Below are 12,518 nucleotides of genomic sequence, written 5' to 3' on the forward strand. Positions count from 1 at the left end.
TCGGGGAGTTGAATAAAGCTCAAACTGGTAAACTACCCCTTTTCTTGTTGTTTAGAAAAAGATTGTTCAATGGTACCTTGGGATTTGAAGATGTAATCTTAAGTTAATATTCAAATAGTTAGGATTGGTTTTGAGTTACACAGACCAAATAAACTTGAAGTATTACATTGGGAGTATTTGATTCTTTGTTTTGGTTTTATCCAAATTTGGAAAGTTATCAACAATTTTTGTCAAAGTCGCGTTTTAACAATTTGTGACATTACAAATCAATCATCAGGTACTTATCACGATCCCATGTCATCTTTATAAGTTCCATGAGACATGGCATATAGAAGAATTAGTATCGAAGAGAATCCATTTTATAGAAGTAACTAAGTAATGCTCTCTCTAAGAGTAATGGAAATAGACCATTCATTTACAAGCTTTAGCATCCACATACCTATCTTTTGGGTCCCATGTGAGCGTTTTTAGAAAGCAATGCAAATGCTTCTTTCACGCTCTCTGTATATAGGAAGGAGAGCTTACACGCAATATCATATTTCAGCCTTCTTGTTCACTAATAATGATCACTTACAGTGCTATCGATCTCGGTTGCGTTCAGGAAGTGGGAGATGAAAGGTTACCAATTGCTACTGGCTTATATTAGGAGTGCATATTTACATCCTATCGATGACATTAGCAAAAAATCTCCTATATCTATTCGTTGCAGCATTTTTATTTTCTCTGACCTTGTATCCCTTTAATTGTGCTGTTCGGTCATCTAAACTTCCCAACTATAATCCCTCGTGGTATCTTTCAGCTTATCTAGAAAGTGGGTTAGCAAGTAATCATTAACGGAGCGAATCAGGCCCAGCTTGTAGTATGAGAACCTCGATTGACATTGTTTCGTACATTTACTCAAAAGGTGGATCGTTGTATCTGAGGTCATTCATAGTAGTTAGTTTATTCTTCAACGTTGGAAAATATACTCAAGTCACAACTGTGTTGGCTTCCATTACATTTGCTCCAATATGACAGCCCCACAAAAATTACGATCCTGTATCAAAACACCACCAATTTGGGATCCCTTGGTAAACCGTTTTCATCTATATCATTTTTGTTCAACTCACTTCTTGTATATTCTAATCTAGCCTCATCAAAGCCAACACCTTTAGTGTTCATAATCTTTTTTATCTCTTCTTTTGCAGCTTCACTCAACCCCTTCCTTGTATCATTCAGATTGTTAGCCTCCAAATCAAAATTTAAACTGCTCAATCCGTCATTGACATCGCCTTCGAACGAACCCAAGTTTTGATAATAACCTTGTTGGATTCTGCGTCTAGTTCTATATCTATCGAGCAATTCTCCTATCTTGTGACGAAGATGAAATATTATACCAAGTAAAACAATACACAGGACAATTAAAACATAGTGTGATTTAATGAAAGATGTGGACATGCGGGTGGAGTCACTGGGTTGCTCGACTGACTGTTGAGGTTCCTCCCTTGTAGTTTGGGATAGCATATAGGATTGGGAGCGTTTGGATTTTTATGGAGGAAACACGTGCTAGTTACTTTCTATTTATAAACTCATGCTCCTTTATTTTTTTTGTCTTTGGTGTTTATTTAAATTTCTCTTTGTGTTGAAATTTTTCTTCATTTTGCAACACTATTTATGTATTTTGTATACAGACTGAGGTGGCCCATAGTTGAGAAGCAAAACTCGAGCAATTTAACAGTACAACTGCCGCCATACCACTCATATAGCTCGCCTCGGCAAAACCTTGCACAAATATCACAAAACATTTGAAACTAGAACGCTAACCTCGCTATAGTCAATCTTGCATACATATAGCACAAATCCCTTAAATATTCTCCATAGGTACCATATAGAAGCCGGCCATCTATACATACATTTCACATCTCCTTGTACTTCTTCCGACTGTTTCCAATCTCAGATTTCGTTTTTAGCTGGGGTTGGTGTTGGTGTTGGTGTTAGGATTGATTAGTGTATAGTTAATTGTTAACTGTGAATATGCAGTCGTTGACGAAATGACAACCCAAAGGCTGCTCATGTGATAAAAAGTGATAACTACCTGTTTCCTATTTGGGCAATACCCCGCCAAGAAGTACTTTACACACAAAGCCAAACTCATTGACCCACATAGGCATAAGTGAATTGATTTGACTTTTTTGCCAGTGAAGTATAGTTAGAATTTTGAAAATGTGGAGTCGGAGACGAATAGCATCTTCTTTAATCAATTTGACTCTCGTCAATACATGAATATGGGAGACATGCGATGGCTTTTATTCAGGGCTCAGAGTCTTGGGAACTATCGGATAATATGTGTGGAAAAAATTGAAGTTTTTTAGTGTGTGAAAATGGGCACGTTTAGATTCATGTTCTTACCCCTCTTCCCCCTCCATTTAGAAAGCCGTGGAATCGCAACTTTTACTCAGAAAATGGTCAATTAGTTTAGGTATCTATTCTTTCTTGTATGGGAAAGGATAAAATCTTGGCGCTGTTGACATCTTCTGAGTTTAACCGCCTTAAACTCTTCATCGGTTATTATTTCTCAATCATTGTAGTTTGAGTTCCTGTGATACATACTTCTCTCTTTTAGTTATGTGGTTGATATGTTTTCCGCGGTTAGCGCATTTGTAAACTTTTTCGGAGATTCTTTCAAACTTCTGTATCCCCCAACCTAAAAAATAACAAGTTGTTCTAAAAACAACCGATTTGAACACGTTGCTTGAATATATATACATGATGCTTCCCATGATATAAAAAGTTGGAGACAGGATATGTATCCTCCTGATATTTCCATACACTTTGACAAGAAGAATCTACAAAGACAATCCCTAATTGAATTTCCTTCACGTCGTCCTTATATTTGCTTTGGAAAATGTCACTCAGATTGCCCTCAATTGCCGACAGCAACCTAGATTCCCTTTATGCACCTGATGAGAAACCCGAGGTGTTTCGAAACTCCAATGACTTGCCGCTTGAAACTTTGGTAAACCATATTTTACCTATTCCGCAAGATATTGGTGGAAGAGCAGTCAAGATTCCAGGCACATCAAAACCAGGGTTTTCGGAAATTTACAGAAACGGGGCTTTTCCGAACGGAGTGAAACTGTATTTATTACCAGAGTTGAACACCTATCATGCAGTATTTGAAGCAACAGTAAAGAGACACCCCGATAGACCATGTTTGGCCCATCATGAATATGATTATGAAAATGAAGAGCATAAAGAAAAGTATGTTTCCCTGACGTACCGAGAGGTAAATGACCGTAAAAACAACTTTGCGGCTGGGATATTGTTTTTGCTTGAGAGCAATCCTTACAAGAATCTTAATTTGGAAGCTCATCAGAAAATCATCAATCACGCTAGAGACTATAAACTGTACGATGAAAATGACTTTTCCTTTGTTGTGACATTCTACTCAGGAAACAGACCCGAGTGGATTATAGCAGATTTAGCATGCTCATCAAATTCTATTACATCGACTGCATTATATGATACTTTGGGACCAGCATCATCCAAGTTCATATTGCAAACTACAGAATCACCAGTAGTTGTTTGTTCCAAAAATAAGCTTGAAACTTTGATAAAAATGAAATCATCAAATCCTAAGGAGCTCGAGCCTTTGGTTGCCCTCGTTTCGATGGATCCTTTAAATGCAAAAGAAAAGAAATCAGATGCAGCATTGGTTCAACTTGCAGATGAAAACAATATTAAATTGTATGATTTCAATCAGGTGGTCAAAACTGGAGAAATATTCCCACGAAATGAAACTATTCCTACACCTAAAACTACTTTTACCCTCACTTTTACTTCGGGTACAACTGGTGCCAACCCCAAGGGTGTAGTGTTGCTGCAAAAAGCAGTAGCTAGTGCAATTCAAGGATACTCGATTTTGTTACCACATCATAAGGACACCAAGGAATTTGCCTTCTTGCCATTAGCACATATATTTGAAAGGCACATGTCCGCGTCAATGTTTTTATGTGGAGGTACAGTTGGTTTCCCCAGGTTGGGTGGAACTCCACAAACATTGTTTGAGGACTTGAAGCTTTTTAAGCCCACATTCTTTGCCTGTGTTCCTCGTATATTCTCCAAAATGGAAACGATCATTAAAGCTTCAACAATTGATTCATCATCAAGAATCAATAGAGCTTTGTATTCTCAGGCTATCGAAGCAAAGCGTTCCAAGCAAGCAAAGAGTGGGAAGGGAGAGCATTTCATTTATGATCAAACATTAATCAGAAATTTGCGCTCTAGATTTGGGTTTGACAATATGGAGACATGTTATACTGGTGGCGCTCCTAGTGCTCCTGAAAGTATTGAGTTTTTAAAGGCCAGTTTGGGTATAGGTATCAGCCAAGGATACGGTTTGAGTGAATCGTTTGCTGGTATCATTATGGCATTGCCCTTCCATACCCCTAGTATGGGAACGTGTGGTTCAATCAGTCCAATGGTCGAAGCCAGGTTGAGGGAATTGCCTGAAATGGGCTATCGTTTGAGTGATAAAGGTGGACCAAGAGGCGAGTTACAATTGCGTGGAGCACAAATGTTTAGTCACTATTATAAGAACCCCGAGGAAACTAAGAAAAGTATTGATGAGGATGGATGGTTCTCAACTGGAGATGTGGCACGTATCACAAATGAAGGATGGTTTATCATAATCGATAGGGTCAAGAACTTTTTCAAATTAGCACAAGGAGAGTATGTAACCCCAGAAAAGGTTGAAAACTTGTACCTCACTTGTAATTCCATTTTGACACAAGTTTTTGCACATGGAGATTTTACTCAATCCTACTTAGTTGGGATTATCGGTGTCGATCCTGTGGATATTGTCAATTTCTTAATGGAAAAATGTAACATCCCGGCAAGTGAATTGGATACAGAGGGGAAGATCCTTAAGGTATGCAATACACGTAAAATTCGAACTCAAATCTTGTTGCAATTGAACACAAACATTGGATCTATTCTCAATGGGTTTGAAAAGTTTGCCAATATATATATTGAGTTTGAACCTTTGAGATTAGAAAGAGAGGTGGTAACACCAACATCTAAGTTGAGAAGACCAATTGCATCCAAATTCTTCAAGCCACAAATTGATGCCATGTATAATGAAGGTTCCATTTTGAAGGATTTGAAATTGTGAGAGGTTCAAGAAAAGGAGATTTTAGATGTGTGTACCAGAATCATTAAGTAGTGGAAATTGAATGAACATAATACAATTTGATGCAGAAATTGTATACTCCCAGACCCTAAAGTGGTAGGGCCCCTTGAAGCCATATGGATGATCAAAAGATTGATGTAGTTTCGGTTACTTGTATTCTTTGTTAAGTGGGGAAATTTTTTCATGCACAATGGACTAAATTCGGAATGTGTAACGAACGAGTTTATGGACTTGGTAATACCCGGGAGTCCATAGCTATGGTACACTGTCATCTTCATCTACAGAAGTAATTCAATAACCTCACTTGCTTTATAGATACCATTCAAACCACCTTGATAACAAAAGGGTCTTGTATTTTTCCTTGTACGGAATAATTTCTATAATAATAAAAAATACAGTGTACCCCACCTGCCGCATACACTTCGAACTCGTATTTTTCCCGTTTATGCTCGGAGATTAAAAGCTCATATTTTAAGAGAATGTTGAAATCGGATATCATTTTTAAAAGAAACCCCAATTGATTACCCATGAATATTGTTGAACTGATCTCCTCAATCAGATCTGAACAATAGACGGAAATCACAAAATCATCATCTCCGCAAAAAATAGATCCGCGAAGCTTAGATACAATCTCATTTTAACCAAAATTTGTCTACATCTTGGACGCATGTATATAAAGTGGTACGTGTTTTCGAAAACTATTGTGGTCTGAGTGCATAACAACGACATCTTCACCAAATCCCACTATGCCATTGAAATTACCTTCAGTGATTGACTCCGACTTGAACTCACTTTACGCCACTGATGAAAAGCCATACTTGTTTCAGAATGACAGCAACTTGCCCGATGATGTGTTGATCAACCACAATTTGCCACTTCCACAGGAAATGAGCGCAAGAGCCGTTAAACTCCCAGGAACTGCAAAACCCGGTTTTTCCGAAGTCTACAGAAATGGTGCTCTTCCAAATGGAATCAAAGAATCAATCACTTTGGAGTTGAACACATACCCCAAAATTTTTGCCTCATCAGTGAAGAGGCATCCACACCAACCGTGCTTGGCACATCACGAGTATGACTATGAAAATGAGCAGCATATGGAAAGATACGCCTCGTTGACCTACCAACAAATTGACCATCGCAAGACCAACTTCATCAACGGTTTGATGTTTTTGTTGGAATCCAATCCGTACAAAAACCTTGCTTTGGAATCACATCAAAAGATTGTTAATCATTCAAAGGAATACACTAAATATGACAAGGATAATATATCGTTCATTGTTACTCTTTATTCAGGAAACAGAGCCGAATGGATAATCACCGATTTGGCGTGCTCTGCAAATTCTGTCACTACAACTGCGCTATACGATACACTAGGTCCAGCATCATCAAAGTTCATATTACAAACAACAGAGTCGCCAGTAGTTGTTTGTTCCAAAAACAAGATTGAATCCTTGATCAAATTGAAAGCTGAAAATGCCGAGGAATTAAAATCATTGATTACTATTATTTCAATGGACCCATTGAACGTTAAAGGAAACTCCAGTGCGTCGTTAATTCAATTAGCTGACAAGCACAACATCAAGTTGTATGATTTTAACCAAGTAGAGAAAATTGGTGAGGTTTTTCCTCGAGAAGAAACTAGTCCAACACCTGAGACCACATTCACAATCACTTTTACCTCGGGCACAACGGGTGCAAACCCAAAAGGGGTCGTTTTGCTGCAACGTTCAGCTACTAGTGCGCTTTTGACTTACGTCATGCTATTACCTCATAACAAAGCAACGAAAGAATTTTGCTTTTTGCCGTTAACTCACATTTTTGAAAGACACATGTCTGCTTCAATATTGTTTGTCGGTGGCACAGTTGGATTTCCACGTTTGGGTGGAACTCCACAAACATTATTTGAGGACTTGAAGCTTTTCAAACCCACTTTCCTTGCATGTGTTCCTAGAATTTTCACCAAAATAGAGGCAGCCATTAAGGCATCAACTGTTGACTCAACATCCAGACTCAATAGGGCGTTGTACTCTCAAGCCATTGAAACAAAGCAGCAGAAACAGATGCAAAATGAGGATAAGGGAAGCCACTTCTTATTCGACAAAACACTAATCAGAAACTTACGTTCTAGATTTGGGTTTGATAACATGGAATTTTGCATTACTGGTAGTGCACCAGTTGCTCCCGACACCATCAAATTTTTGAAGGCAAGTTTAGGAATTGGTATGAGTCAAGGATATGGTTTAAGTGAGTCATTTGCTGGTATGTTAATAGCTTTGCCTTTTCACTCACCAAGTGTTGGAACGTGTGGCGCAATAAGTCCAGTTGTTGAAGCCAGGTTGAGGGAATTGCCTGAAATGGGCTATTACTTAAATGATAAGGGTGGACCGAGAGGGGAGTTGCAATTACGTGGAGCACAAATGTTTAGTCACTATTATAAAAACCCGGAAGAAACTAAGAAAAGTATTGATGAGGATGGATGGTTTTCAACTGGAGATGTTGCTCAAATTACAAATGAAGGGTGGTTTATTATCTTTGACCGGGTCAAGAATTTTTTCAAATTAGCACAAGGAGAGTACGTCACACCAGAAAAGGTTGAGAATTTGTATCTATCATCAAACTCTATTTTGACGCAAATGTATGCACATGGAGATTTTACTCAAGCATTCTTAGTTGGTATAATTGGAGTCGATCCAGTTAATATTGTTAAATTTCTTACCGAAAAATGCAATATACTGAAGAGTGAGTTAGATACCGAAGAGAAGATCCTTGAAATATGCAATGGGCGTGAAGTGAGAACTCGTATTTTGTTACAATTGAATACGAACATAGGAGCAGTTTTAAATGGATTTGAGAAATTGGCCAATATATATATCGAATTCGAACCATTAAAGTTGGAAAGGGAAGTTGTCACACCCACCTCAAAGATCAGAAGACCTATTGCAGCCAGATACTTCAAGAAACAAATTGATGCCATGTATAAAGAAGGTTCCATTTTAAAGAATTTGAAGTTGTGATTGAAGTAGCTGTAAAAGGTATAGGTTATATAGACGTTCTATCTACTGATAAATATTATATGCACATAAAAGCAAATACCAATCCAGATAATTGTAGTGCACCAGTACAGACAGTATTGGTGGTTATTGGTGGACTTAAACTTTTGATACGATATGTATGTCAATACTCACAAAATTTCGATTCATCAATGGTTTCCGTTTAGAAGCAACGCTTCCTTTGTAGACACCTTATTGGTTGTAAATTTAAAGGAAGCGATGGGGTGTTGGGTGTCTCTTACTACTCAAAATAAGTTAGTCAACGTACACCATATCTAATAATTGACGACTCCAGCAAGACCTAACCCTGATCTGTCAAAGTTGCTGTTGTAGTGAATTGTCATTTTGTGACAGCTTCACCTATTGCAACCTCAGTAATGGTGATCTGGCCAATATTATTTGCTGCTCTAACCAACAAAACATTTTACAATGCAACAGCGACCTTATAGAGACTAGCAAAAACAGAAACGACTTTTTTAAAGTCTTGAAACCCGAGTCAGCCTCGTAGTATCGATATTTCAACCCACGTGTCTCCAAAGATCTTCGCTGGAATTCGGTGCTATCATGTTGTCAACCTTGCTTAATGAATTAAACTTGGAAAACCAATACTTCATAGACCACTAAGTCAAAGCTTAAAGCTATTCTTTAATCGAAGTGCCAGATTCAGCAGAAGATCTCGATTCATATGTTCCAGTGATGCACAGAATCATTGATTGATTAGGTTATATTTATTGTCGCAATAATTTCTACGACATCAGAAGTTTATGTCATTGAGATTTTTGTCTAAGAATTGGAAAAATGAAAAAGAGAAGACGAAGAACTTTGAAAAAACTGAAGACGTAACACTTTGAAGGATCCACTCGACACCAATACACCGAATAACAGATTAAAGAAATAGCTAAGCACAATTGTATGTTTACCTGAAAAGTAAAGAATTTTTAATTTTGAGTCCTGTACTAACAGCATTTTAGTCATTCACAATGGCAAGTTCGATCAACACAAAAGTTACAACAAGCGATGTCAATGGGTTATCATTGATAGCAGCACATTCGCATATTACAGGTCTTGGTTTGGATGATAACCTACAACCACAGGAAAATGCTCAAGGTATGGTTGGGCAACTCAAAGCTAGAAAGGCTGCAGGAATCGTCTTGAAAATGGTCCAAGCAGGGAAAATAGCAGGTCGTGCGGTGTTGGTTGCTGGGCCACCATCGACTGGAAAAACGGCTATTGCCATGGGATTATCCCAAAGCTTAGGATCAGAGGTTCCATTCACTGCTATTGCGGCGTCGGAAGTTTTTAGTTTGGAGTTGTCAAAGACTGAAGCATTGACCCAAGCATTTAGAAAGTCCATTGGAATAAGAATCAAAGAGGAAACTGAAATCATAGAAGGAGAAGTGGTTGAAATTCAGATTGATAGATCTATTACAGGTGGTCACAAACAAGGTAAGCTTACGATCAAGACTACAGACATGGAAACTATTTATGAATTGGGTAACAAAATGATTGAGGGCTTGACAAAGGAGAAAGTTCTTGCAGGTGATGTGATATCCATCGACAAGGCATCCGGTAAAATCACAAAACTTGGCAAGTCATTTACGAGGGCTAGAGATTATGATGCCATGGGCCCAGAAACTAAATTTGTTCAGTGTCCGGAAGGAGAGCTACAAAAAAGAAAAGAAGTTGTACACACCGTTTCTTTGCACGAGATTGATGTAATTAATTCCAGACAACAAGGCTTTTTAGCATTGTTCTCGGGAGATACAGGAGAAATTAGGTCAGAAGTGCGTGATCAAATCAACACCAAAGTCGCGGAGTGGAAGGAAGAAGGCAAAGCTGAAATTGTTCCTGGAGTTTTATTCATTGATGAGGTCCATATGTTGGATATTGAGTGCTTTTCGTTCATCAACAGAGCTTTGGAGGATGACTTCTCACCTATTGTGATGATGGCTACAAATAGAGGTATTAGTAAGACCAGAGGTACCAATTACAAATCACCACATGGATTACCAATTGATTTGTTAGATAGATCTATTATCATACATACCTCGAACTACACCGGTGATGAAATAAGAACCATCTTGTCCATAAGAGCCAATGAAGAAGAGGTTGAGTTAACTGGTGATGCTCTTGCGTTGTTGACCAAAATTGGGCAAGAAACTAGTTTGAGATATGCTAGTAATTTGATTTCTGTAGCACAACAAATTTCACTCAAGAAAAGAGCTTCTCAAGTTGAACTTCAGGATATAAAGAGAGCTTACATGTTGTTTTTGGATTCCGATAGATCGGTTCAATATTTGGAAAAACATTCTTCACAATACATCGATGATTCTGGTAACGTTATTATTGGGAAAGCAGATGACGAGAAGGAAAGTAAGGACAAAGCTGATGGTGAATCTACATCAGAGAATAAAAGTCAAGGAAATGATGATGACAAAATGGAGACTGATTGAGGCAATGCTAATGTAAAGTCACTTTATACATTCTTGTATTATTTAAAAAATAGTTCTTTTTATAGTTTATCCACTTCCCTTTGTATTCAAAATCAATGCAATGATCATTCCGTATAGACCCAAAACCTCAGCAAAAATAAGGATCAACACAATTCCAACAAATAACCTAGGTTGATGCATAAACTGCCTTACCCCTTCATCACCAACAATACCAATGGCATACCCTGATGCCAAGCATGCAAATCCCACCGTTAACCCACAAGCTAAATGCATACATCCATTAAACAATGAATACTTGTCTGTAGGAGACAATCCCCCAGCAATCAATACGGCCACTACTAAGCCATAAACTGACAATATACCCGACATAACAACAGGTATCAATGACTTCATAATCAACTCTGGCGTGAATGTACCAATACCGGCAATACCAATCCCTGATTTGGCTGTACCAATTGCAGCACCAGCACATGATAACATCATTGCTGCTGCACATCCTCCAAAACCGAGAAATGGTGCAAATGAAGGGTAATATTCATCTCCTAATACATCAGACATCTTGTTGCGTAGCTCTGTTCCGTTGCTTTTAATATGATACTAGAGCAGCTTGGCTCTTTTGTAGTTGGTGTTGTGGGTGAAATGCTAGTGATGCCAAAACCAACTAGTGTAATGTAACCCTCTTGGGATTGTTCAAGTATGAGTGAGCGAGAGATAGAGAGTGAGTGAGTGAGTGAGTGAGTGAGTGAGTGAAGTTCAGGAAAAAATTTAAAAGGATCAATTTTTGGTGCTGATTACACGACCATATTCATGAAAGTAACCATTTAATTACATATTAGCAGTGTCTGGTCTCTATTGTAGAATAGCACTATGTGTTAGTGCTTCAGTTACAGCAATACAACAATATAAACTTATTCTGCTCGTGTGTCTCTAACGACATTCTCCTTTATATCCAGGGTCTGTTGTTACATTTAAGCAAAGAATCAAATCTCACAAATTGTAAACTGGTAGCGTTGTAAGTGTGAAATACGAAACCACAACAGAGGAAGCCAACCCAATTCATTTTCCTTTGTACAATAAACTATTCAACAAGAAGGAGAGGTTCATTATGTCAGCTCTGACTTTAGATATCCAAAATGACTATGAGAAGATTGTTATAACTAGAAAAGAGTTGAAAACCCTATACAATAACATCCTAAAGTCTATGATTTTGAAGCTTAATTTGCATCTACCCACATCACACAATGATCCAATAAAAAATGAGGTCTACCTGAAAGTGGAGAATTGTCTACTAAATACATTCCAGAACCTACTATCGTCTCTCTTGGTGGATGGTGAAGATAGAAACCGCGAATCCATACGAGAGCTTCTACTGGTTAACGACAAAGATGATGATGTGGAGCCTTTCGACGTCGAATTAGATAACGAATTACGAACAATATTAACTGAGTATGATGACGTAACTGTTGAATTGAGTGAATTGAAACGCACGCTACTGAAAGGAATTGTTGAAAAATATCAAAACTCCGTAGCTCGCATAGATGATGAGGTGACACGAATAATTGGACTAATTGATGAAAGTGTCGAACAACGCGAAACCAATAATCCCGTTGATTCTGCTATTGCAAAGTTGGGTGAAGTAGATATTAACCGAATGAATGAGGATTATTTCAAATACTTGCAAAAAATCAACTACCTCAATGGGAAAGTACCGCTTTTGGAAAAGGAGATTAATGAATATTCTAAGCTGGTGGACTTTTTGAAGGAAAGGGAGGTACATCCTTAAAGCTGTATAGCTTATATAGTTGTACTCATTTGTTAATTGAATCGCCTTTTGCAACTATGCGC

The 12,518-nt window shown here is 38.0% G+C and overlaps 6 protein-coding genes across 6 annotated transcripts; 4 read left to right on the forward strand and 2 right to left on the reverse strand. All coding sequences in view use genetic code 12, as the record gives it.

The window, feature by feature from the left end:
- Positions 1 to 1,041: 1,041 nt before the first annotated feature.
- Positions 1,042 to 1,503, reverse strand: CORT_0H01770 (hypothetical protein; the record flags this gene model as incomplete). Its single annotated transcript, XM_003871365.1, has 1 exon — positions 1,042 to 1,503. The coding sequence occupies one exon, from the start codon at positions 1,501 to 1,503 to the stop codon at positions 1,042 to 1,044; it is 462 nt and encodes a 153-aa protein (XP_003871414.1).
- Positions 1,504 to 2,884: 1,381 nt separating this feature from the next.
- On the forward strand, positions 2,885 to 5,152 carry CORT_0H01780 (Faa2-3 predicted acyl CoA synthetase; the record flags this gene model as incomplete). Its single annotated transcript, XM_003871366.1, has 1 exon — positions 2,885 to 5,152. One exon carries the CDS (start codon positions 2,885 to 2,887, stop codon positions 5,150 to 5,152), a length of 2,268 nt encoding a protein of 755 aa, XP_003871415.1.
- A 764-nt stretch (positions 5,153 to 5,916) lies between these two features.
- On the forward strand, positions 5,917 to 8,184 carry CORT_0H01790 (hypothetical protein; the record flags this gene model as incomplete). Its single annotated transcript, XM_003871367.1, has 1 exon — positions 5,917 to 8,184. One exon carries the CDS (start codon positions 5,917 to 5,919, stop codon positions 8,182 to 8,184), a length of 2,268 nt encoding a protein of 755 aa, XP_003871416.1.
- A 1,016-nt stretch (positions 8,185 to 9,200) lies between these two features.
- CORT_0H01800 (trancription modulator) lies at positions 9,201 to 10,673 on the forward strand (the record flags this gene model as incomplete). Its single annotated transcript, XM_003871368.1, has 1 exon — positions 9,201 to 10,673. The coding sequence occupies one exon, from the start codon at positions 9,201 to 9,203 to the stop codon at positions 10,671 to 10,673; it is 1,473 nt and encodes a 490-aa protein (XP_003871417.1).
- A 66-nt stretch (positions 10,674 to 10,739) lies between these two features.
- Positions 10,740 to 11,231, reverse strand: CORT_0H01810 (Vma11 protein; the record flags this gene model as incomplete). Its single annotated transcript, XM_003871369.1, has 1 exon — positions 10,740 to 11,231. One exon carries the CDS (start codon positions 11,229 to 11,231, stop codon positions 10,740 to 10,742), a length of 492 nt encoding a protein of 163 aa, XP_003871418.1.
- Positions 11,232 to 11,778: 547 nt separating this feature from the next.
- Positions 11,779 to 12,456, forward strand: CORT_0H01820 (Nsl1 protein; the record flags this gene model as incomplete). Its single annotated transcript, XM_003871370.1, has 1 exon — positions 11,779 to 12,456. The coding sequence occupies one exon, from the start codon at positions 11,779 to 11,781 to the stop codon at positions 12,454 to 12,456; it is 678 nt and encodes a 225-aa protein (XP_003871419.1).
- Positions 12,457 to 12,518: the final 62 nt, after the last annotated feature.

The sequence above is a fragment of the Candida orthopsilosis genome (genome assembly GCF_000315875.1).
Source record: "Candida orthopsilosis Co 90-125, chromosome 8 draft sequence".
Classification (NCBI taxonomy): domain Eukaryota; kingdom Fungi; phylum Ascomycota; class Pichiomycetes; order Serinales; family Debaryomycetaceae; genus Lodderomyces; species Lodderomyces orthopsilosis.